The sequence below is a fragment of the Haliaeetus albicilla genome, chromosome 11 (genome assembly GCF_947461875.1).
Source record: "Haliaeetus albicilla chromosome 11, bHalAlb1.1, whole genome shotgun sequence".
Lineage (NCBI taxonomy): Eukaryota > Metazoa > Chordata > Aves > Accipitriformes > Accipitridae > Haliaeetus > Haliaeetus albicilla.
In genome coordinates this window covers 36382466-36408429 of record NC_091493.1, presented here as the reverse complement: position 1 = coordinate 36408429, position 25964 = coordinate 36382466, and the positions used below count along the sequence as shown (strand labels likewise).

The 25964-nt window shown below is 42.6% G+C and overlaps 1 protein-coding gene across 11 annotated transcripts in view; it reads right to left on the bottom strand.

The window, feature by feature from the left end:
* TACC2 (transforming acidic coiled-coil containing protein 2) overlaps positions 1-25964 on the bottom strand; it is a 148641-nt gene that overhangs the window by 86647 nt on the left and 36030 nt on the right. For 10 of the 11 annotated variants that reach the window (XM_069797149.1, XM_069797143.1, XM_069797137.1 and 7 more), the window contains one exon: positions 17029-22818. The exons of the other annotated variant lie outside the window; for it this stretch is intronic. In XM_069797149.1, the coding sequence (XP_069653250.1) occupies positions 17029-22818 (5790 nt within the window). The remainder of the gene's footprint in view (positions 1-17028; positions 22819-25964) is intronic. 11 annotated transcript variants of the gene reach the window in all.

Here is a 25964-nt window from a genome sequence, read left to right as displayed (position 1 = left end):
TGAACACCCTTCTGTTCATGTCGTTTCCAGTACTACCAAGTGAACACAACCCTGTACACAGATGGATGGTACCTTACGCAGACAGATTTGAGCAGAGGTGTATAAACTTAAAACTCTCACTCAGTCAGCTTTAACACTTGACAATTACTTCCTCACCTAACTGCAAATCCAATGGATCAGTATGATTCTCTACCATAGTCTAATTTTGGTTCAAAGAACATAACAAGGAGTTAAACTGCACTATAATAATGTCAATATTATTCTGGTAACTTCACATGTCTTATCTAAAAGATTCTGTAAAGTAACATGTTCATATGGGAATAATAATTTGTCAAGATTGTTTTCTTATTTTTTTATTTTATTTTTAATTAATTACACCTGTGATCCTTTATAAGCCAGTGTTTTTGCTTTTCATTTCCAGTGTTTTCACAGCATCATTCCGACTCGGTCCAGTTCATTTGTCCATGGCACCCCTGACAAGCCAAGTGACGTTCTCTCCTCTGTTACACCAACACTTAACAAGAGCAGGGTTAAGTCACTGCACCGAGTGCAGTTCTCAGATGACAGCCTAGAACATTTGATTATTTTTTAAACTTACAATATTACTTTTATCTAATTACAATACTAAGCAATTAACTGTCCACATGTTCTCTGGTTTAACCACACCTGAGGGCTCAGCCTGTTGTAGGAAGCTTTGAGCTAAGACATTTACTGGTTCTAAAGTCCTTTAGCTTATTAGCATAAAAGGACAGGTTTCCACTCACAGTTAAGAGTTGCATATACTTCCAGCACAAACCGGGGTGCCCCCTCTGCTTTGCCTTAAAACGAGTGTTTAGAAAGCAGATCTTGACAACAGGACATTGCAACTTCTTCGTTATATACACAAGGAGTCAAACACAGATGGGCAGATCTTGTTCTGGCTACTGACAGAGCACTAAGGGTCTTTCCTGTGAACACACAGAAAGTACAGCACAAGCCAAAACTGCAATTGAAGCTGTTGTACTGGTGTACCCCAAACTGGCGAGAAGCGCAGTGTTTGCCTGCCGCCATTCACATCTGCTGTACCACCAACTCCCAGGCTGTGATTTTCAGACAGTCTATGAACAACGTAACTTGAAACTCGGGCTTGGGGAGGTGACGGCAAAACTGCTCATTGCTAAGCCACCTTGCTCTGTGCGGCACAAACAACGAAGCTATCCCAAAGCTGCTCAAACTAGTTCCACAACTGACATTCCTGGGCATCACAACTGCCTTCGCCTTGCAGGCGCCAGCCACCAGGTCCCTGCTGTAAGTCCTCTGCAGCAACCAGCCTTTTAGGCCAATTTGTTTCAAGAATCGAGCTCTGTAGAAAGGCCATGAGCTTTTTCCATTCCATTGCCCGAGTTCTGGGTCAAGTCTGGAAGAGGATCTACTTAAAATGACTTCCAAATTCTACTTATGACAAGCATGACTGAAATACTTTTCAAAGGAAAATACCTCACAGTTTAACAAGCAGTTGCTTACTAACAGCTGCAGCGAGCACACTAAATTCAGCCCAAAGACCAAGGGGTTCAGTCTGTTATTAGTGTGTCACAAGTGAAAGATGTTGCTCATCAAGTGTCCTTAGGCTCTTGAGTTTCATAATTTCACTTTTAAGGCCTCTACTTATCCTTGAAAAGAGATATTCCAAGTCACTGTTAGAAGGCAGATACGCAAATAGCAAGTTTCAGACAAAGCTTGATCCATACTTGTCATTAAATGAATGAGAAATAACTGCATAAACCTATGTAATTTCTTCTGTTTAAACATAGGAGGTCTGACCTCTGGCTATGTAAGAAGCTTTCGAACCAAGGCAGGAAATGTATTTAAAATCTGTAAAAAAGCACAGCTTTAAACACACGGACACAGAGGCAAGCAGGGTCAGGTCCTCGGCGCCAACCTTGCGAACACAGCGGTGCTCTGGTGGGTCCGTTTGTTGCTCTCCTACTGACATCGGTGAGGTGCAAACTCTAAAACCCCCATTTCACACTAAAGTTTTAAAATGTTTTGACACTGGTGCTGGAGACAGAAGGCAGCTACGGGTCTTGGCATTTTCTCCCTGTCCATGTTTTTCCAATCAGGAGAGCTGGATGTGGCTCCCTTTGAACAGTCAACAACAGCTCCAAGTTTACTCCAAGGGAAACCAATATGCATTTCAAGCCCTGCTATCTCCCAGTCCCAAACATTTGGTTGCTTTTAATGAGATAACGGTAAGATTTATAGATCCTGCTCTTACTCCAGAAATCTCTGGAAAATGCCACCAACAACAAGGCAGGACTGAGCTCTCAGCACTCTCATCACCCGCTATTTCATTTTCTTCAAGGAACAAGATGTTGCTCACTGGGTACAGCAAGGCTGATAGACAAAAGCCTCTAGATTTCATACTTGGCTTTGTAATAACTTGGGCCAAACAGGCAACTTTTTGAGCCTCAGTTTACACATGCATAAGAAAAAATATTGAGAGAATTTGCTATTTCTAGTAAGTTCTTACACTGCAATTCTTTGCAAGGGAAAGAGATCTAGCAGCACCTACATCAGTTCAAATTCATTCATTGGAACACATTGTACCTCGCAAAATTTCATCCATTTTATTAATTCCTTCCTTCACAATATTCCTTTCTACCTTCTCATACTTTATTTTGTAGCTTATCATCTCATACATTAGCCACATTCATTGAAATAGACTTCAGGTATAGAAAATCCAACACTGACCTGCTATAGTAACTCTATGCACCTTTGGTATTTCTGTTCCACGTATTTTCATGATTATTGGGACTCCTGTCAATATGATTTAGCAGAGTAGGAGGTAAGAAGCTATCAAGAAGCTATTTCTCAGATCAGAAATCAACATTACTGGTATCAGAAACTAAAACTAATCTTGCTCAGGAAACAACTCAGAAGTGCTTCGTAAGATACCACAGGATTAAAAACAAACAAACCCCTCTTTTTTCCCCCCCATACTATTTCTTGTGAGGTAATTTAAGACCAATTTATATATTAATAGAATTTTAGGAAAAATAGGAGATGCTAAGATTGAAACGGAAAGTCTGGTTTTATTTCCCAATGAACTAAGGAGACATCTATACAACCAAATTATGTCCCCACAGGGTGAATCCATATGCCAGCAACAGTTTTAAAAGCTCAGACACAGCAATAACTGGGGGTCACCAGTTACTTTTGCTGGTCACTATGCATAGATATAGCCAAGGTTTTACTTTTACCAGCTAGACATATACTTAGAGTCAAAAGTTCAAGTTTTGGTAAATATGCTGCCTTTTGTAAATGCAACAAAGAATTACTTATGCATTTAAATATGTGATTTTGGAAAAATCTCTCCAATTCCTTCCGTACTCTGAAGGGGAAACTATGCCTTAAGTGCCTCGCATCAGCACTTTGTATTTACACTGCAAGCCCTTCTGCATGCCTCAGCCAGGCTGAGTCCTACTGAGCTGGGCGCTGTACAAACATAGTAATGAAAGTATCCAAGAGATGAACTGGTATGTGTTAATTAAACAAATAAAATCACTGTCATACAGGGGACACTAGAGTTTGATGTACAGTACTGTGCATGGCAGCATTTCTTCTACACTTACGGAAAAAAGATATTGCTACCAACATACCAGAACTGGCTCCTGGGGGAATTATTCCAGTGTTTGAGATTTACATGCTCCTTCCTCTGAGCCAGACTCGAGCGATCAGCAGAACAGGTCTGGATGCTGGGTGACCATGTTCAGAGCGCCTAGGAAGAGCCAGCCCACCACAGCTTGGGCAGCACCTGAGTCACGCCTGTCCCCAAGGAAGGGAACTGTCATCATCCTGGCAGAGCAACAGGAACCAGCTGCATCTCCCAAAGGCTGCGGGCTGGCTGCAGTCCATGCGGGAACGCACGACTGCCCGGCTCCGGACACAAGGCTGTGCTTCCAGCAACAAGGGAGTCCCTTCTCTGACTGCAAGTTTCCATACTAAGACAGTAAGAAAGGAAAACAAATGCAGAAACTGCATTCTGGAGAAATGAAAGCATCTTTTAAAAGACTTCCTGAAGGCAATACCCCACCTATGAAAAGCAACCCTAGAAACCCAGGTGCAGAGCAGCTGGCAATCCCTGCAGGTAACTCCAAATTACCCGGCCAAGCAGGATGATAGTGCTATCGCTGTCAGGCAATCCACGCACGTGATGATGGAGAGTAATTCTCAGAAGCCATACTTTTCTGGCAGTGCTTGTGGAAATCCTGACAAGATAGATAAGTTAATCTTGGCAGGGGATGGTGTTTAGTCACACATTACCTGAGGGCCTGGACTTCCTCTCTCACTCAACCAACCCTTCTTGCTTAGAGGTCCCTTAATTTCTGTAACACGTGTATCCAGATTGATCATTGGTGTAATTAGTCATAACCATGAAATAGAAAAAAAAAATTTTTTTTTGCCCGACTATTCTACATTACTGTGGTCGCATTAAAACCTAAAAGTTACAGTGAGTTATTACATTAAACAAACAAATACAATTACTTTAGATTAAAAGACTTAAGGGGACCGAAACACGTGTTACAGTATTACTTCCTTCACAAGCTAAAAGACGGACAACAGAAAGCCACATAAAAGTGTTAGAAGTATAAATCGTGCCTGCACAGGATGAATAAGCATATTTGCTGTAATAAGTGTCAACCATTATAAAAAGCCCATAACGTCACCATCGTGCAGCTTTTAGAGCCTCTGAAGGGCTCTCAAGTCACGTCCTGATGTCCTTGCTGCAGAATTCAAAAGTTTCCAAACTCCAGCTAGTAAACCTGAACCAGAAGTTTCTCAGTGCGACCGACACCCCCCCCTCCCCTCCCGCCAAGCCTCCTCACCCGCTGACGCTCCGGCGGAGCAGAAACCCAACCACAAGCCATGGCAGAAGCCACAAAACCATCCAGTCTCTTCCTTGGAGGTACGGAGAGTTAATCCTCTCCCAGAGCTGGAGGCAGCGCTGGGTGAGCAGGAGCGTAAAAACTCGGTAGAAGTGTTACTTTTCGAAAAGTTGTTCAAAGGAAAAAAAAAAAGGAAGGGGGAAAAAGTGCAATAATCTTTTGAGAGAGAGAAAAGCAGCGGTAAACAACAGCTAACTTTTAATTTCTGATACAGGCTGTAACTGCACATTGCTTTTGTTACTCCCTTGGCTAACTTTCCCCTCGCAAGTGTCTACTTACCAAGGCCAGAAAATAATCACCAGCTTTGCTATTCTCAGTCATCCTCGGTTCCAACACAACAACCCGCAACAGGCCCTCAGTTTAACACGAATTCCCTCTACTTCCACCATCCCGGGTCGGCAACAGCAAGCTCTTGCCCCACGCCAAACCCGACACCCCCCCGGCTGCGGCAGCTTGGGAGAGAGCTGGAGCTTTACAAAAAAAAAAAAAAAAACCAAAACAGGCCGATGAGTTAGAAGCCTGGAGCTGCTTCTCGGAGGCTCCTCCCATGAGGCTCCCTGAGGAAAGGCCGCAGCCACCGAGCCTGCCGCGCCCCGCGTCCTCCCCCGCCGGGGTCGGATGCCTCCGGGGCGGCGGCAGCCGCCCCGGAGGCATCCGACCCCGGCGGGGGAGGACGCGGGGCGCACCCCGCTGCTGGAGCGCTGGAAGCTAAACCGAGGTGGAGAGACACACACAGACATAGAGGACCCCGCATGCTGCCCCAAAGCCGTGTCTCCCACGTGGGTTTTGTTCTTTTTGTTGGTTTTTTTTTTTTCTTCGGGTTTTACGGTGGAATTTCTTCCAGGACTTTTTGAGTCATGACAAGCCGATGGCTGCTCCGAGTTTCCATCTGCTGCGGGGGGGGGGAATGTGGACGGATTAAATTACGACGTATGTAACCCTTAAAGCGTACACAAATATCTCCTCACATTTTAAAAACCGCTGAAGCAGAGCCTTGCTTAATTGGTGGTGGCTGGCAACTTTTTCAACTTTCAGGATGCAGAAATGATGTTTGGCCCAACATTAAAGGTAATTTTTTTAAGGTTTCAGGATGCAGGAAAAGTTTGTAACAACTTCCACTGAAACTTTAGTTGTTTATAGCTGTAAATTTAAAACAAACCTTTTTATTGCTACTCTAATTCTTGTGCTAAGTTCCAGCTCCTAAAGTCACACAGGTTTTCTTATAGGTTTCCTTGCCTATAAGAAAATGGAGTGGTTTTAATTACTTGTGTGCCCTTATTAATCTCTTAAGTTTCCTATGGGTTTATTACAATACAAAAGAATGGCTTCACAGGTAATTAAGTCTTTGCATTGAGATACACCAAACTGCATATACAAGTTGCCAGCACCCTAGGAATTAATTGAGTGTCTACCCAGGGAGATCATTATCATGTGTATAACATATCATACAATAATTATAGACTAAATGTCTATAATATCTATCCCACGGTAAGACAGCTGGTAGATTCATTGCTTATCAAATGCCCAATGGAGATATTTCAGATAAAATGCTGGGGCTACAGTGCCTTAATTTAGCCGAGTTAGTTTCCCAGCTGACGCCATGTGCATTCTTCCCAAACTCTGGACATTTAACTGTGGTGCCAGCTATGCCTGCTTGGCTGACAAAAGTAACATTTCCTCTTCTTTGGAACTCAGTCCAGCTCTTGGCAGGACTGTGCATCTCCTTTTAATGTTAGGGTACAGTAATGATACCACTTGGACCTCTCAAAGCATCAGTTCAGAGCTAAGCCTCAGGTGGAAAAGGTATTCATCAGTTTTTAATTTTTTTTTTTTTTTTTTGACTCTTGAACTATTTCTCCTTCTACCCCGTGTTTGATTTTAAGAGCAAAAGAAGGAAACAGATTTTTGACCAGGTAAATTTGGTGTTACAGGAGACCTTTCTTTCACATCTAGTTTGAAAGCAGATGACAGGCATTTCCCCTAGATGTGCTCATTGCTGCTTTTAGCAATTCAGATACCTGTACAGGAAATAGAAGAATATACCAAATGCCCCCCAGAGACCAAATCAGATATTTAATGGGTGAAAATGCTGACAAACATGTAGACTACCAACATCACCTGTGCTGCAAGGTATGGCTCATCGAGGGGTAAACACCACGTACGGTACGATATGCTTTGGAGATTTCACTTGGTTGCAGGACTGGGAGCCAGTAGCATCCGCTCTGACAGCAAGAATTAAGGTCAAGCTGAGAGTTTCTAGGGAGAGCAGCTCTCTCATATCCTGCCTCCCAAGCAGCAGGAAACCAGGCATGGAAACAGTTACCGTGATTTCTGATACAGGTACAGGCATTCAGCCACCCTCTCATTGGGGCGGGGGGAACTAAACTTTTGTCATCTGGAAACCATTTCACAAATAGCTTCTGCAGGTATAACAGCCCGGGGCTGGGCTGGGGGGGGGGGGAGACCCCACAGAGAATAAGATTCAGTAAAATAAATTTTTATTTTCTTTGCAAGCAGCATTTCAGTCTGGCGCAAAGCTGTGGACACAGACTAGCTACGTTCCCGCTAACAAAACCAAAGTTAGCATTTTTGGAATGAAACGGTCATTTTGCTCAAATAACATGCCTCACCCTGTTTATTCATTAGCCTTCTGCTGTACCAACCCCCTTTCACCTACTGCTAAACAATCTCAACACACCTTTGTCACAAAACCATTTTCACCTTCCTGCCAGTGCCCTCTACTACTTAAACATAGGAAAACTGATACGCAGTAACTCCAGGAACACGGTGCTAAGGTGTGCTTGATTATCTCATTTTCCTGTGAGAATTAATTAACCTGCGTTAAGAGAAGGCTTGGGGGTGGAGAGAGGAAACGAGCTGAAAAGCAACAGGAAAACAAGAGATAAGCAACCTCCCAGCAAGGCTGGGGAGACAATTACAGGACAGGGGCTGACTTTCAGGCTGTAGCCTGCAGTGACACGCTGTCTGGCTGAGGCTGGGAGCCCGCAGATCAAAGAGCCGCGAAAGCAAGTGTTGCAAAAGATTTCTCCGGAGGGTCGGAGCCGGATTGGAGCGGTGAGAGCCCTGATGAGAGGGACTCAGCGGCTGGAGACGTCCTGCGGGATGGCCTCGCTGGAGCCCGGGCCCTGCCCTGGCTCCCAGGGAACAGTTAGCCTCAAGGAAGGGCCAGAAAGCATCAGGATGGCTTATACTGGGGGGGGGGGGGGATTGTTGTTGTTGTTTTTTAATGTAGATCCCAAACGTTTTAAAAGAACACCAGTATTTTGCATTTGGGTGAAGGACTTTTATCTTTGCTAGATCCCCACTTTTTCCTTTTCTACATACGTATGTGTCCATGAAAATAACGTTTATCAAGCTGCATGTGAGAAGTTAGGTTGCAGTCTTAGGGGTGGACAAAACCCTAAAAGAAATAATCGTCTTTTTAGTTTGGCAATGCTAAGTAGTTCATGATACAGGTACAATGAGGTTCCTGTAGTGATACTATAGTCACCCGACATTACATAGGTACGTGGTTATGGAAGGCAAGGCATATACATATATACTTCACCCTAGCTTCTACATCCCACACCGCTCCTAACTGTGGGACCGACACATGAATAATCTCCTCAGGCGTGCAACATTTTTACCCTACACTTAGGAAGATGGGAAACTGAATTACAGAAAAATTAAAGGTACTTAAGTTCAGTACCTCCAGAAGTGCTGGATTCCAGGACATCCTTTTAGGTTGCGTTTTCAGAAATCTGGACTATGACTTGAAAAATGTCATCAGAGACCCCATCCTTCAGCCTGTGCTCCATGGTCGTGCTTTAAGACCGTGGGTGGACACCTGGTAAAAGCTTCTAATGGGACACTGTACTGCTAGTGGTGACCCATTCTGCCCAGCTCCTGTGAATTTGATCTGAGGGTTTTTCCCATAAATGATGTCACTTTTGCCAAACCAAAGCGCTTGGGGGGAGCGTGGGGAATGAGTCAGCCCTCAAAAAGACTATGAAAAACCCATGAAATTGACTTGGAAAGAGTATTACATTAAATAAATGTAAAAACAAACCCAAAACCAAAACAAAAAAACACCCCACAGAACCACACAGTTGTCCTTTTAAATTTGCATTATGTTTTTTGAAAATACAGGATGAACTCAGATCAGATTGTCAGGTTTTTCTCCGTAAGCATGGAAACAAGGCTCGCTCTTCTCTAACTCTTTAAACTGAGGTTATCACTAGTCTATCAGCAAATACAAATAGTACAATATTTGTGATAAACTTGCAAAAAAGCTGGCTAAACAGCAATGCCTATGTTTTGAACAATAGGGCTGCATCATGTGACTGATCTTTAAAAAAATGCACATGTGTGATTTTAAATTGTTCTTTGTGAAAACCTAGTGCCCATTTTTAAGGCCATTTGCAATAAAGAAAACCATATAAATATACTTCAGTTTGTTTAAAATTAAAGAGGCATTGCTCTTTTGCATTTCCTAATCAGAGGTTCCTAGACATACACTCTGCAAAACCACAGACCCAATTAGCTGCAGAGCAGCCTGGCTGAGATTATCCAAGCTGCTTCTGCAACAAACACCTGAACTTTATATTTCCACTACGTTCCACATACAAATTGCCCACAACCATCATTTGTGGTGGCTGAAATTCAGGTTGTGCAATTCCTAGCAAATTTTAGTGGCCAGGCTTTGGGAGGGCTGTCTCTTTAAATTCCCAGACTTTTACCTTAACCACCTGCTTTGAAAAAAAGGAAAGTTTAATGTTAACCCATAACATTTTGGAGGATCAAAGTGATGGGAACCTGCCATTTTGCGAATTTCCAAATAAGTAAGATCAATTTTTAGAAAACTCTAGGCTAGACTCAAAGCCTCACAAATTCCAGTGAAAATTTCTCTAGCAAACCAAGTTTATTTGGAGTTTCTACCAGAAGAACAAGATTTGAAGAATGCTGCATGCAACAGAAGTTTCATGTACCATCACAGCATTCAAAAAAAGAAAAAAAGAGAAGATGTGGAAAATCTTGGAGACTTTTAAATATTCAGCAAAACTAACTCTACATTTTGACTCATTTAATGACATTGTTAAGAAGGGGTGATGGGAGTTTTAAGTGTCCATTTATTTCCATGACAGCTAAAATTTTTTCCTTAGTTGTTAGAAACTGAGCAATGCATACATACATGCTTTTTGCTTTCATTCCAGGAAACAAATCCAATCCTCTCTGTCTCCTGCAGAGTTATTCTTAGCTGGCTTTGATATTTCTATCAGCTAGGAGAGCATAACAATGTTATCATACTAACAAATTCCAAAGATTTTACATAAGCTCTTGAGTGCCTTAAAAAAAAAAAAAAAGCTTTATTGATTACACTGTGTTTCATTAGCCAAAGGAGCTAGGAAAAACAGGCTGAAAAAGAATAAAAAAGCAGTCTGATGAGTTTCAGTTTCATGAAGCAAGTGCTCCATGGTTTTCAGAGCATCATTTACAAAGAGAAACCAAGCTTTACAGGTTTGAGGTTGGAAAACACCAGGTAGTTCAGGCCAACAAATCATTTAAATCCTACTTGTCTACATACAGCCTATTTTCCTAATATGATTTATCAGTTGAAACAACTAGACACCCCCCTTATTTAAGCAAAGCAAGGATAACTGGGTGCAGAGTGCTCATAGGATGGTCTGAGTGAAAAAGGATCACAGGACTGTACAGCATTCTCCCTGGCTGATCTGTTAGCGGCTCGGGGCCAAATTCTTTGCTGATATCACTCCACTGGCACAGAGATTTTGGCCCAACATTTACTGGCTTTAAGGGTAGGCTGCAGCTGTAGCCGCCTCTCACATAGCTGTCTTGAAAGGAACGTACCAAGAGGTAAAGAAAGTAAATTAGTGAAATCAAATTGGAAACAACCTTGCAGAGTCTTAGGACACTTTTGGACAGCTGGTTATTTTACTGAGGACCATGGATGAATGGGGCAGGTACTGAACAGGGAGAGTAGGGAAGAGGAAGGATTAAGCCTGGGTGAACAAAGAAGAGTTCATCAGGAAATGCTTAGTCTGGGAGGAGATCCCAAGCACTTTTCAGCAAGGAGAACAAGATTAACATAACATACTAGGGCTGCTTCTTGACAACAGCACAGAATGGTGGCACTCAGCATTTCACAGGGACCTTAGAATCCAAAACAATTAAGGCTTTGATTGGAGCAATTAACATTTCTACACTTATTGCAATTTGAGATTAAGAGCTTCTTATAGGCCAAAGAGACTCTACTGTAAGAATTAACTCGTCAAGGTGACTGTAGATGAACAGGCCCAAACAGATCCATATAACAATTTTTGACTTTTCAGAGTACCTAAATGTTAAGGAATAGCAATATCTAAATAAGCCCCACCTGCTATTAGCAATGCACATGTGGGCTTCCATATACCTGGACCAATATTGATAAGACAGGCTCCAAGGCCATCAACATAAAAGATAGCTGGAGGAAAAACAGAAACCAAAGGATGAGGCAAGTACTACAGAGTTCTGGCTCTTCAGACATGTCTCCAGAGGAGTCTCTGTTGAGCAGCGCTAGTGCAATGCAAGCATGCCAAGATGCAGAAAAACTGGAAGGACGCCACAACCAAGTCATGGGGAATATGCCTGTATCTGTAATTGCTGTTCTCAGAGCTGCCCTCTGTGGGGTTCAAAGCTGGGGCTAATCCTACTTTGCATATCCTATTAGAAACAGGGACAGTGGAACTAGCTCCATGGTATCCAATGTTGCAAGAAGCCAGAAGACACAGGGTTGGAATAGAGAAAATACGGGGATCTGTAGGATATGCAAAAACAATTTTGAGAAAATAGGCAGCTTACTTGGAAGAAGTAAGGTTGACAAATACATATGGGGAAAGCTAATCAGAAAAAAAAGTAATCTGAAAGTAATTTCTATCTTAATGAAAAAAGATCACAAAAATTGATGCTAAACTGCCTGTCCAGATACAGTGTCCATGCTGGATTTCTTTAGCAAATGCCTGTATTTGATTGAATAAGTGTCATTTATTGAGAAACATAGAAGTATGTGTGAAAAAAAGCAGCTCATGTATCATCCATCCATGTCATTCTGTGTTACAGAATGTTTTCAGTGCAGCAAGAAGTACGAGCGATTTGGCAGGACCAGAGATTATTTACTTCAATACTTTTGTGTAGCAGAAGCATACGTAAATAAAATAAAAAAAATAACCAGCATGGTATCTCTTACCTAGTTTTCCATTGGTATGTGCTTGAGTACAACAGGGCATACTATCAAATCAGCATTTTATAAATACTTTACACTGACTTAGACATTGCCTAAGACAGTGGCCAGTTCAGTCAATGGCATCCATTACAGTAGATGGCAAAACTCCCTTTCACTTCTTAGAAAGCAATGTGAGATACCCGTTGGATAAGAGTAAAGTTATCTTCATGTTACTCTTCCATGAGTAGAAAAATACCAAAATTAAATATCGCAGACTTCACACAAACAAAATTCCCACAGAACTCCCCATCCAGTTAATTTACTTAAGGACTGCTAGCTGAGCTGCTTGCATCTCCAAAAGCACAACTGTACTAACAGTTGCACATACTAAGGATAACAATGACAGTAAGATGGGAGGGAAATAAAGAATTCAGATGCAAAGGGAGAAGGGCAGGTGAGACAGCCAGCCTGATTAATTTTGTGCATTTCATTTATGTGTAAATCACCTTCAGCTGTTTTTCCCTTTGTTTTGTGATCCTGAGTTGCTACACACCTGACTTAATTTTGGAGTTAAAAAACCCAGGGAAATAAAGCAAGCTGCATAATCACTGTTTTGATAAGTTTCCTTTTAACTCCAAACTCTTGTTTTCAGATGCTAACGACACAAAGCCTTAGTGCTCAAAACCCACTTGACTGATCTGAAAAGCAGTTCTACATTCCATACCTCATTCAGCAAGACTGTTAAAATAATTAATACTGTATGTGTTATGCAGACAAAAAAGACCAAGTCAGTATTATTTACTAAGGAGTGAACATTCTTTTCAGACTTCCTGAACTTGCCAATTTTTGATGGCAAGAGCAAAGCATGAAGCAAATCCAAAAGTATGTCTGGACCTATGCATAGGACCTAAAGAATATTTTTCAAGTAGCTTTGCTGATGCTAACTGCTGCAATGTACTTCCCATGTAAGAATATTGTTTAGATTTATAAGTGATGTAAGTCAATGCAACAGAACTCTCCGTTCTCTAAAAATTGATGGCAGTGATAAGAGAGTGCCTGCAATATGGTGCTATAGCTGGGAAAGGGCCCTCCCAGTGGAGTTTCTTGGAGTGTCAAAACTGTTAGGAAACACTTGTCCCCAATGCAGCGCAGTGCCACAGCCTCCTTGCCCTTTACAGCTAGCTTTATGTGCCACTCACACAGTGAGGAGCAGGTCAAGGTACAGCCAGCAAGGAAGGTTCAGGCATGACAGAGAAAGAACAAGCACCTGCATGAGTACAGCTTTGAAAGCACTGCATCTTGTCTATTGATTTGCATAGACAGGATGGAATAAGGATTGCTTCTGCAGCATAAGCTCCGGAAGTCAACTCAATCTGCAGTAGCACCAGAAGCTCTGGGAACGCCAAGCCTGCACAGTGCCCTCCTGCATTCAAGGCCTGTGAAGGCACTGGCTGTATTGCTTGGCACTGCAGCGAGCACAGCCCATGCTGCTCTGTGCAGCAAACCGGTTCTGCTGAGGGGTGCAGAGGAGAACCTCACCTTACTGCAAAATGAGTGTCATTGCTTGCACATGCTTGTGGCTCCTTGTGCTCTTCCCTCAGTAGCACACCCAGCTCCAAGCCAAGCCTGTGAGCATCTCTGCAACCCTGGAACACCCAAAGGCCTGTAACAAGCTGAGTGTTTTGCCAAACCAACAAATCAATGAATGATGCAATCTGTTCTCTGTACCTTACAGATGCACATCTGGGAATGACTTCACAGCCTCCACTTCAAAAAGCTCCCTTGGCACTTTTTCCAAGAGACAATGGCAGTTTGCATGTACCAGCCAGCCGAAGTACAGGAAGTTATCAAAGAACTCCACGCCACCTCTAAACATCCCTAAAATTTTGCCATCATTTCCAGTTTTGTTCCGTGCTCTGCTCAAAACCTGCCATAGCCCATGATGCAAACAGGAGCATTTCAGTGGCATAAAGTATAAGGACTCCCTGAACATACATGAACCTCCTTTCTCCCTCCATAAAAGAATGCAAATGAATGCCTGTAGACACTACAAAGGGAGAAAAAAACCCTCCTGATCTTCCTTTCCAAATAAAACAGCAAAATGGAGTCGCTGGGTGCCCAAGTAAGTGGAAGGACGACATTTTGATGTGCAGATGTGGCCATCACAAACACAGGTTTTCAGTCACAGATTTGGTAGAGAGATGGAAATGTCAAAACCATCAAAAAAAGGGTTATTTTTTACTCCTTTTCAGTGCTGACAGACAGGTTTGCCAAAATCCAACCTTTCCCTATTTCTGCTAATAGCACAGCCGTACTTCCACAAGAAAATGGGGCTAATGCTTCAGCCACCACCTCCTTTCCAAAAATAATTGTCCTTTTTACTGAAGATTTGAAGGGAAGATTTTGATGCTATACTACTGCCTTCAGACATAAAGGCTTTTCTTACTAGTTGACCACTGTCCCACTCCTAAAGGAGGTGGGGGCAGGAGTCACTGCACGCAGTTCTTGGATCTACTGTTCATCACAAGTCCACCCTCCTACCAGTGCCATAGCCACGAAGGAAAGAAATTCCTTTGCTTCCTCTACAGGAGGAAATCCTAACAAGGATTTAAGAGTCAGATCACACAACTTTGGCCCCTTATCCACAGTTCAGTGGGGTTTCAACATAAGAGATCTTGTAAGACATGAAGCTATACAGAAGCAGTGGAGGGGGGGGGGGAACAATGCTGAAATAATTCAGAACATGCCATTTCCTTCTCCTAAATATAATATGCTTCTTACTACTATGTATTTTGAGAGCTGAGGAGGATTCTTTCTCCCTGGAGTTCTTCCCATCAGGCCCAAATGCCCACAGTCAGCTCTTAAAAATGTGCGCCTTTTTTTGCATGGATATACTAGTTCATCCTCTGTAAGGGTTATAGGGCAATAAACAACTGGAAAACACTCTGCAGCAACAAGTGTTGTGACCAGAGTACACGGGGTATGGGCTACAGCTTAAAATTCAACTATACAAAACCAGTTTTAAACTCAGAGGAAAAAACTGTGTTGGACCTGCTGAAGACAGACCAACCAGCTCAGCTAATGCTTTCTACTTCTCTTTTGTATTATACATGCATATTCCTCTAAGAAACGAGCCTGATCAAAAGCAGAGACTCCTCTCTACCTCTGAGACTCCCCAGTGTTTAAGTCTGCAATACCGCAATCGCGTATGGCTCTGCACGCAGTATCTCCTGCATGCGTATGCACACTTGGTATGTGTGTGACACCACTTACAGCTGCAGTCCAAAAGTAGCAGCTGCCTGTTGATAACAAACCCTCACGCTGGAAAAACAGGTGATAATGAATTCTTAAAGCATATGCAAGTATTAAGCAACTACTCCACGAATTGCCAGCAGCTGTTTCAAGAACCCTGCCCTGCTTGCCACAGGTATTTATTTAAAGTATGATACCCACCCTGATATAAAACACATGTGTAGACATATGCATGTACTGCCCCATAGTCCCTCAAGGCTTCTGAACCAGGCCATGCCAGCAATTTGTTTGGTAATTTCAAAGCTACCCACTATGAAGCTTCCCATCATATAAAGGGAAACAAAAAGAAAGGAAAGGAGCTAGAGAGAAATAACAGGGTCTAATTGTCTTGTCATTTTATAGACAGATCCTTAAAGAGAAAGTCATATAGCTGTTCAGACTTCCAATACTTCTAATATTCTCCTAATGTACATTTTACTCACACAATTAGATCATATTCAGTCTCTGTCCCAGACTCACATACAACAGGAGGAACTCCCCCACATTTTCACAACAGAAATACTTCAGCTATTTTCACTTACAATATGGTTTTATCATTTTAACCTTTAAGGAATATGGCACTGAAACATTTCCCCTCCTTATTCAGCTAGTATCATCTAATTTTTTGGTAATACATATAAAGATTCCATTTATGCAGACTATTCATTGATGTTGTCTGAAATAGGTCAGCTTTTCACTGTACCCTTCTGCTCTGCTGTTGTCTCTTAGCAGTTACAGCTATAGCTGCCTCCTCCGGTATGGGAAGGAGAGGGACAGCCTGCAAGAAAGTTGCTGAGGTTACAGAGGAAGCAGTGACATGACTAGATAAAGGGAAAGCACCTGTTCTAAGATCATAATTCTTTTGAATTAACTGCACATTAAACTGAGAATTCAGACAGCAAAGTAGAAACTCACAAACAAAAAGTCTTAACTTTATTAAAGCAGTTACTGCTAGGTTTGGAAAATAAAAAAGCCAACAACTCTTGGGCTCCACAAATCCCAGCTAAGAAGAATTCACATCTGAAACAACTCCGTGTCATTAAAAACACTGAATAACACAGTGATCAAAGGCACTGTCAATGCAATTATATTATGCAGGAGGATAAGTGGGAGGCCTAGACAACTAACAGTGTGAGTAATTGGGTTATACTGTAGGCTTGTTTTTAAATACTGCAATCCACCATGTGAATGCTGTAGGTCCCATTTAACTGGGTCACCAAAACTTAGGCAAAAGCCTGCTAACTTAAGGCTAGGAAGTGCTATCTGTTTGCCTAACTTTAGGCTATGAGATGTGAACACTGGGAAGCGTAAACAAATCCACACAGGTAAGGGCAGGAATCTGGACCAGCAGATGGAACAGGTAAGAATTGTGCTCCTCAGCTTTTAGGACCCCTCTGTCCTTACAAATGATTTCAAATTTCTTTCACATAGTCTACATTTAGAAGCAACATAAATTTAATAGAAATTTAAGAACAGAGTAAGTGCTGTGCCCTCCCAAACCGCCCAGACAATGGGTATCCGCCTTGAAAATTGTATCCCTATCAAGCCCCAGGGTCCTGACAACCATTTCACATAGTAATTTAAAGTAAATACCTTTCAGTAGGTAATCCTGCTACAGCCATGTCTTGAAGTTCATTGAGGTCAAGGTTCTTAGGCTCAGTTAATGGAAGCGGTGATAGCTTTCTTTTGGCATCCTGAAGTGAGCTTTCATGTTCTGAATTCATCTTGCTCCGCTGATTTTCAGCAACAGTGAGATCTGTACATGCAGATTGCTCACCCTGCTCCATCACAGGAACGGTTGGAGAGTGATTTTTGTACGGGTCTGTCTCCTGCTCTTCAGTGCTTGTGTTTATAGCTAAGTCACCCTCACCAGTGACTAACATCCTTGCAGTACCTGTTTCGGGGATGTCTCCAGCTTTTTCGTTACCTGCCTTTGCTGTGCCTAACACTATGTCATTGTTCTCTTTTACATCTCCCTCAGTCATATTGCTAGATTCTAGTTTAGAGTCAGTTTGCAAGCAATCATCCTGGCTTACTTCGTTTTTTAAGTAAGCTATTAAACCATGCATGGTCACTTTCTTTTCCTGCTGTGCATCTTGTGAATTTTCCAATGTTTCCAAGCATTCCCTGTTTACTGGATCATCCTGTATCATCTGCATGTCATTCTGAGACTTAATGTCATGCATAAAACTGCTGCGAATGTGTGTCTCCTGATTTTCCCCAGGTAACACAGTAAAATTGTCTGTCAACTTCTCATGATTGTAAGATCCTCCTGGGACAAGTGTTGAAGCTGCCATGTCAGAGATGCTCTTGGCAATGTCTGGATCACTGTACTCACTTTTCTCCTGTTCATTTGGCTTAGGATCCTGGCACTGTTCAGTAGGAAGACTTACATCCTCTTCAGATGAAACTGGTTCTGCATTACAGTCTGTAATTAAGTTATTTCCCTCTGCGGTAGCAGCATCTTCTAAGTCCCTCTTCTGTGCATTGCCTATAGAGATAACAGCTACAGTGGGCTGTTGCTTACTGTCAGAATATGCAGGGAAGTTCTCAGCTGCTGCCCCATCAAATGAAGCCGGTCCTTGCTTCTTTATCTCTAAGCTCATTAGCGATTCAGGATCAACGCCACTAGCACACACGCCTTCCTTTCTTTCCATCTCACTCCTCTCTGGATGCTCAGTGGTTTTGTCTGGCTTGTGCAGATTTTCCAGGGCGCATTCAGCAGGTGTAGTGCCATCCAACCTAGGGACCACTTCTGAACAGCTACTGGGCTGCCTATTTTTCTCAGTGTCCTGGTGACTTGCTGGTGGCAGCTCTGCCACTGTGCTTTCTTGTTGCAGAGATTTGCCCTTGGCAGCTTTGCAGGAAGCCTCAGTAGCTAAAGACCACTCTTGCCCCTCTGCTTCTGAGGTGCCCTTGGGAGCTCCTTTGCTCGTCTTACTTGATTCTGAAAAGTTCTCAGCACTGCACCGTTCTGCTGTATCCTTGGCCCCTGGACTCTGCTTGAAGCCTGCATGGTTTTCAGACAAAAGTTGGGGTAATTCAGCATGCAGTGTGCTGTGGACAGTTTTTTTAAATATCTGGCTGATATGCTCCCTGAAGTCTGGGAGGCTGGAGCCAATGTCCAGAGAGCTGCAAGTCAGAGCCTCATGCTCCCTTCCAGAGTTCTCTGCAGACTGCTCAGAAATACTGATCTCTGCCCTGGTTATGTTATTATTCTCTTTTGAAAGCTCTTCTATTTTTTCTGAATTCCCAGGTTTCTCTAAGATCTTACCGTACTTGTCATTTACGCAGATATTGGTTGCAATTTCCTCATTACAGCCTTCTTGTTTACCAACAGATGAAAGGCTCAGCAGCTTCCCTTCTAGAGTAGGGAGAGCTAAAACAGACTCTGCTGAACTGTCACTTTGCTGTTCTTTGAAGTTTACCTCACTTTTTGTTTCTTTGGATTTAATTGCAGATACCTCTTCCTTTGGCTTCTCAGAATTGAATTGTGATAAGTTTCCAGTACTCTGCCCCACATTTAAAGTCTCTGGCGGGGCTAAACTTCTGTCTCCATCACCCTGAAAACTTTGGTCTGGAACATCGTTTTCATTCACACGCATACTCCCCACAAAGCTGTTTTCTGAATTTGCTGTTTTACCTGTCCTTACCCTGGGTGAAGGACCTAAGTGCACAGGCACCTGAGAACCTGCAGCAATCTGCAAATTAGAGTTACCTTCTAAGGCATTTTGGCATGCTACAAATTCCAGCTCATTATTTAGTAATTCCCCCTCAGTACCATTGTTCATATTGTTTCCAGGTTGCTGGCTAGGATGGCTGAGTGCAGAGGTCCGTGTCGAGAGGGCTGTAAAATTTACTTGACAATAACCAGGCTCCTCTGGTGTCTTTTGAATGCAGCTGGATTTATGTGACTTATCAGTGGGAATTACTTCCCCGTGTGCCTGTAATGGTGAAGGAGATCCTTGTGCCTCTGGACTTTTATCACTTTTCATGTTGCTTGTTTCTGCGACAGAAGCACTGTTCTCACAACTTATCTCCATGTTTCCATCTTTCCGGATGATTTCCAAATCAGCAGTCAGACCTTCAATCTTTTCCAAATTTTTTGCCATTAATGGCATTTTCCCTTGAGTTTCTGGAGGAGATATTTGAGGATCATTTTTCTCAGAATTATCAGAAGTATGTGCTATTTCTGTATCACTTGGCAAAGCCTGTGATATGTTAGTGGCACTTGCTGAATTCTGTGTCCCTGGAAGGGCGTTTATAGCAGCAGCATGGCTTTCACCAGTATTATCCTTTATCCTGCATACGCTGCCTGGCTGTTCATTCTTGTCAGATTCTTTAGAAAATGTATCGCTATGACATGCTGCTTCATGCTGACTAGCTGAGATCAAAGAATTATTATCCTGCTCGGGCTTGTTTGAGTTTTGCTTACTGCGGCAGTTTTCTTCTGCCTTGAGATCAGTTTCGTTTTGCTCGTTGCAATCTTGCAAATTAAGCATGGTCACATCAGAAGTATTTTGCCCATATTTACTGCTGCACATATCCTCTGACACCACAGCACCGCTTTTATCCTTGTCCTTTTCTTTTGCTGTGTCAGAGCCGCATTGGATTGGTGCTGTACCTAGCACAGAACGGTCTTTATTAAGGTTGTTTGAAATGTTTAGAGGTATTTCTGGTATGCTGCTGTGATTATTTAGGTCCAATGGCCGTTCAGGTTTTAGAGCCCCTTCTTTGTGTTCCTGATCATTTGCTCTTGTGACAGTTGTCAGACTGCTTTGCTGCTTCTGTTGTTCAAGTCCTGTATTTGAAATCCAGTCACTGTCACCAGCAACAGACACTGACTTCTCCATTTGCTCTGCTTGCGGAAGAGCAGTTGGAACATCTGCATTTTCCTGCAATTCTCTGACACTGCCCTCCAGGGTCTCTGAAGAGCTGCACGTGTCACTCTCAGAGGGACAGTTGTTTTCACTGACGGGGCTGTCACCCCCTTCCTCCACATTAACTTGCTGAGGAGTGAGTCCTGAAGTACCGACTACAGCTTGGGAGCCTTCTGAACAAGCCAACTGCATATTTCTGTGACTTTCTGCAGCCACTTGCTCCAGCTGAGCTTGCATCAGCACAGCTGATTTGCAGTCACTTTCTAGCGCCAAATCTTTGTCCTCCTTCACCGCAGTTTGGCGTTTCTCCTGTTGAATACACTCATTTTCTCTACCGTTCACGGCACTGCTTTGCGCAGCTGCAGCTGCAGCTGCAGGTCCTTGTTCTGGATCGCTGTGAGGAACTTCAGTGATGTGACCGTTCTGTTCTTTGGTTTCCAAAACCTGCGAGGCCTCCTCAGTTTGTACAGCCATGCGATCCATAGTCCCTGCCAACTCATTTAAGCGCTGGAGCTTGAGTTCCGATTTGGACATTTTTGCACTTTCTTCTGACTTGCTATAGCTCTCAGGCTTTTCTTGACTCTCGGTTTTGCATTCAGATTCCAACACAGTTTCTCTAGCAAAAGCCTTTTCCCAGGACTCATCCTGCTTACTCTGCTTAATATTATTGTTCTCAGAATGGAGGAGCGGTGAACTGTGTGCACTGGCTAAACAAACCTTTTCAGTCCCATTACAGCCTGGCTGGCCCAAAGTTTTGTCTTTTGCCTCAGTGTTAAAGCAATCAAAACTCAGTGGGCATTCCTCCCTTGGAAACTGTGGTGAAGCCACGAGCTTATTCTCCAGGTCGTCTGTGGCAGCTGTTTTCTCTTCCCTCATTTGCTGTTCAGGTTTACAACCAAGAGACTGTGAATTGTCTTCGGGCAATTTAAAGTTACTGTCTAAATACAGAGGCTTTCCCCCAGCTTCTTCCCCTAGGTCACCCGCTGAAGTCTTTTCACAAAGACTGAATTCTTTAGGATTGCATCCCGAGTGGGTATTCCCCATGTCCTGGTGGTGGCTACTAACACAGTTCAACAGTTGTCTTTCTGCCCCACTTGACCCCTCAGGTAATTCACTGGTTTCTGTCACTTGTGCCTCCTCTGTTCTGATTTCATTTTTTTCTTCTGTTACACCCGCCACGGTTTCTTTTTGATTCAGCTCTGTGGATCTGCTCAGAGAAGTACTTAATGCATATTCTTCCTGTAATATTCTTTTATCTACAAGGGAATTTTCCTTGGTGGAATTGATAATGCTTTCTGTTTCAGAAAGTGTGGTGCTTTTTCCAGACACATCATCAGCTTTTATAATTTCATTGCTACTGGCTTCATCTTTTGGGCTTTCAGTTGTGACAGCTGATTTTTGTTCTTCCTTTTGCTTAAACGATAAAGGCACACTGACATGCTCGGCACTAACAAGCTCATCCTCCTTTTGAAGCTCTCTTTGAAAAACGGGTTCAGTTTTTTCAGAGGCTGTTTTCACTGCTTCACTCCTCATTGGATCTTGAGAGTCATTTCCAGGCACACATTCCCTCGAAGGCTCTTCAGGCTTTGGTACCAGGAAGAGACTTGGAGGGTTAGAAGGCAAATCTGACATTAAAGTACAGGCTTCTGATTGCTCCTCTTTGCTTCCAGATAGAGCTAGATTTGCCTCATCCCCTTTAGCTGTTGTTACAGCCCCCATCTGTAGATTACAAACTTCACCGATCTCAGTGAAGCCCTGAGCATCCACAATTGCTCCAAATTTTTCACTGTCTGAGCCTCCTGTTGCTGGATAATTTAGGATTAAGGTTTCCTTTTTCATTAGCAGACCCTCTCCACCATCTGTGTTCCGTCTACCTTGCTGCATTACAGTCTGTGGCTGACCTACTTCCAAAACTCCTCGCTCCTGCTTGGCCTCCTGAGCAGTAAAATAATCTGCTTCTTTACCCTGGGGAAACATGCTGACATGTGGTTCCCTCATGCCACCCAGCTGTTCACTCTGCCAGAGTGATCCTGATTCACTCAAACTCATTTGTGCTACTCCTTGCGTTTCTGTAATTGCTGCAGGAGGGCTGGGCTCCAGGCTTGGGTTTCTGGGATCATTCTCACTGTTTTTCATAGAAGCAGCAGCAATATTGTCACATTTTGGGCCTCTGTCCACAGATGTGGCATGTGCTATTCCCTCTTCTTTGTCATTCAATGGACCTGGTGATGGCACTGCTTCATTGTAATTTGAGGTTGGTAACTTGTCATTGCTTCTTGTAAGATCCGCTGTGACATGTTCCTTGGCACGGTCTGCAAAAGTCGTTGAGATAGGCAGACTTCTCTCTCTTGCTTCTGCAGCCTGCGTTAAGATATCAGAGCCTGTTTGTCCTCCATGTTCTTGGAAGATACTGTTCTGTCCTGTCACCTCTGAAGACACCATGCTTGAATTTGGATTGGATAAATCTTCAGCCCTGTAGCTACTGATGCCTTCATTACTGATGCTGCCAACAATGGAAATGTTTATTTGTTTCATGTCAATAAAGAAGCAAAGAATATGAAGCAAACGAAGCAAAGAACAAAAACAATTTGTGCCATTGATATTTCAAAGCCATGCAGTACATGCATTGAGAAGCTGATAATCTGCTTTTAGGAGCTAAACCATCGGACACACATTACAGTGATATAAATGCTCATTAGTCTGGAAAATATGTCCCCAGTTTTACCTTACAGCCACCATGCTCATGGCATGCATTTTAACCATTCCAAAATCTGTCTCAAGTGTGGGGAGAGGGGACACACATCTAACAGACCAAGGGAGCAACATGGGAAAAAGTGGCAAAAATACTGAAAAAAACCATGAGTAGCTCAAGGAAAGGTTTTTAATTTCTGCTTCTATGAGACTACTTTGTGCATAGCTAAAGGCCATGCAATCCACAGTAACTGCTGTTGTATGGCTATACTTTTATTGAAGATTAAGAAGGGCCCATCTGTTGAATATTTTCTTCAACTAATCAGCGCAGTTGATTCTCACCAAAAGATCAAAGGTCTCGCCCTGCCGAAGGACATTGCCATACAATGACACACGCCCTATGAGGTCATTTTATTGCAGTGTTCGATTTCAGTGCATATAAGCTATAACCATTTGTATGATCTCTCTCCCCACCCAGCAAAGATAAGATAGAGTAAATGGAAGCAGAGACAATGTGGGTACACTAACTGCAGAGAAGGAAAGTTATTTTTAATATTTTTCACGTGCACTGTGTGGACCTCAGTTTCCGCACTTAGGTTCGTATGTGATGAAATAGGTTAACCTTATCCTCTCCTTCACCTCCCTGGGAAGCCTGGCCATATTTTCATTGCCTTAGGGAACATGGAGTGAAATATCAATTCAAAACTGAACATAGAATTGTACCTAGGAGCAAGGGGCGTCATTTACTTAACATCTCTCGCCCCTGCCTCCTCCCATCCAAAGCAAGATATACAGGCAAGACGTTGTCACATGCTCAGAGGTCAGTGTGACAGCATTGTGCTCTAGTTCCATAACTGCACAGAGAGAGGTCATTCATGGTGAGCCCATCACTGGAGTTTTGCCACAGCTTAGCAGTAACAGGCTACATTTCAGAAATTCAAAGTGCCCTACAGATTGGAGTTATAAAAGCTGCTTAAAACACCTTCTGTAAGGCCAAACATAGATTGGATTTTAAGTAATCTCCAGAAATCTGAGAAGCCTCTCTCCCCTTCTCTGCCCAAGTTTTACGCACAAAATACTTGACCGAAAAGTGAGTCAGTGACCAGCTCTCAGGTCCCTCCAGTTTAGGTCTGTGTTTAGCTGTCCCTTCACTAACCATTGAAGCAGCATCGAACACCCATGCCCTTGTGCTGTGCTACAGTGCACAAAATGCAATTCCAGGTGGGGTCAAAACCCCTCCTTATACTGAGGACTGCCCAATGCAACAACTAATTTCTTTATGAGAGGGCTGCATGTAAAACTGAATATAAGTCCACCTTAGATCCTAAAAACTTTCTTCAGAGTCACTGCAGTGGAAAATTAACTAGTCATTAAAGACCTATTGGAATTTGCCTATATTAAGGGTAAGCCTCAAATCCAAGGTAAAATATCTGTAATGTACAATTTAAGCCTCAAATCTAAGGTAAAATATCTGTAACATACAACTCATATATAGTTTATACACGTTTCAGCTATGCTTGGCATCAGTTTGAACATTCAATTTATAACACCAATACCTTTTATTTAAACTTCTAAAAATTGTTTTGCCCAAAGGAATTTTTCTTTTCCTAGCACACTGAAAACACCTATCCATATAAAACTTACTGACACTGGGAACAACAGAGACGGCAATGCAATATTTGGTATCTGCTGGATCACTGACAGCATGGGGCATGATGGGACATGAATAAACAACAAGAAGATGCCAGGAACCTTTCCCTAAGGAAGGAATAGACTTTACCATTTGACATTAATTTTGCACTCAGGGAAGAGCAGGAGCAGAAACTACAACACTGCATTGGGGAGGGGATGGAAAAATGGAAGTCGATTGCCATTCCAGCTTTTTGTTCATTTTGCAGGTTTATCTTCTTACTGATTAAATTGCTCATTAGCAGTTGTGTGCCCAGGGTTCTTCAACCTGGAAGCATGCTCCTGTCAGAGGTGTGGTGGTCAGGGGAAGAATAAACATGGGTGGAGGTTGGGGGGGAGAAGCCCTCTAACCTCTATGAAACTGAGCGTTGGAAAAAGTAGAAAACACCACCTACAGGTACTGTTTCTCCTTATCGCTTATCTTTAACCTGATTCTTTACTTATTGTTAATCCCACCTGCCAAGTGAATTGTGGAAAGCATGGTAATAAATCTGGGATCGAAACATTGATACTGTTCATCATACAGACCATACATCATTACATATTTATATCATACTTCATTATATATTTGCATTTTACAGATTCCGGCTGACTGAAATTTCTCTAAGAATACCTTTGCAGACATGACTTCTTTGTTACATTAGACTTCTATGTGCAGCTATCAAATATGAAACAGTTCCAAACATGTCTGAAGTGGTTAAATTTTCTTGAATACAATTGCTAAACCCATGAACTATCTACTGCCATGCTAGTAGCAACTTTGTAAACCTGTGACTTAGCAGGTTCAAGGGCAGATGACAGTCCCATGACCTATGTCCCTAGACGTAAAGCTATTCAGCATTACGAATCAACTAAAACAATTTTGCTGGTGTTTGATAATGCTGAAAACTTGTTCATTTTACTCAGGAGTAGATGAAGGAATTGGGACAACTTTGTAATTAATGTATGCTGAACAGAATCAAAATGACAATGCTGGCATATGCTGTGATAGCAACTTAAACTATCACTTTTAGAATGAAATAGTCCACATTCATCATCTGTGCTACTGCAGCTTGCTTCAATGTTTTATTCAGGACATAACATAGAATTGAACAGTTCGAGTTTTCAATCATAATAAGATACATCCAGACTGACCTCTTTGGATATCTCCATTTATGTTTCTCCTTCTGATGTAGGTAACAAGGAAAACTATATAGAGAACATATCCTACATATTCCTTTTCATTTTTTTGTAATCTTGCTTTTCTGTCTGCAAGACACTGCTGGGGTT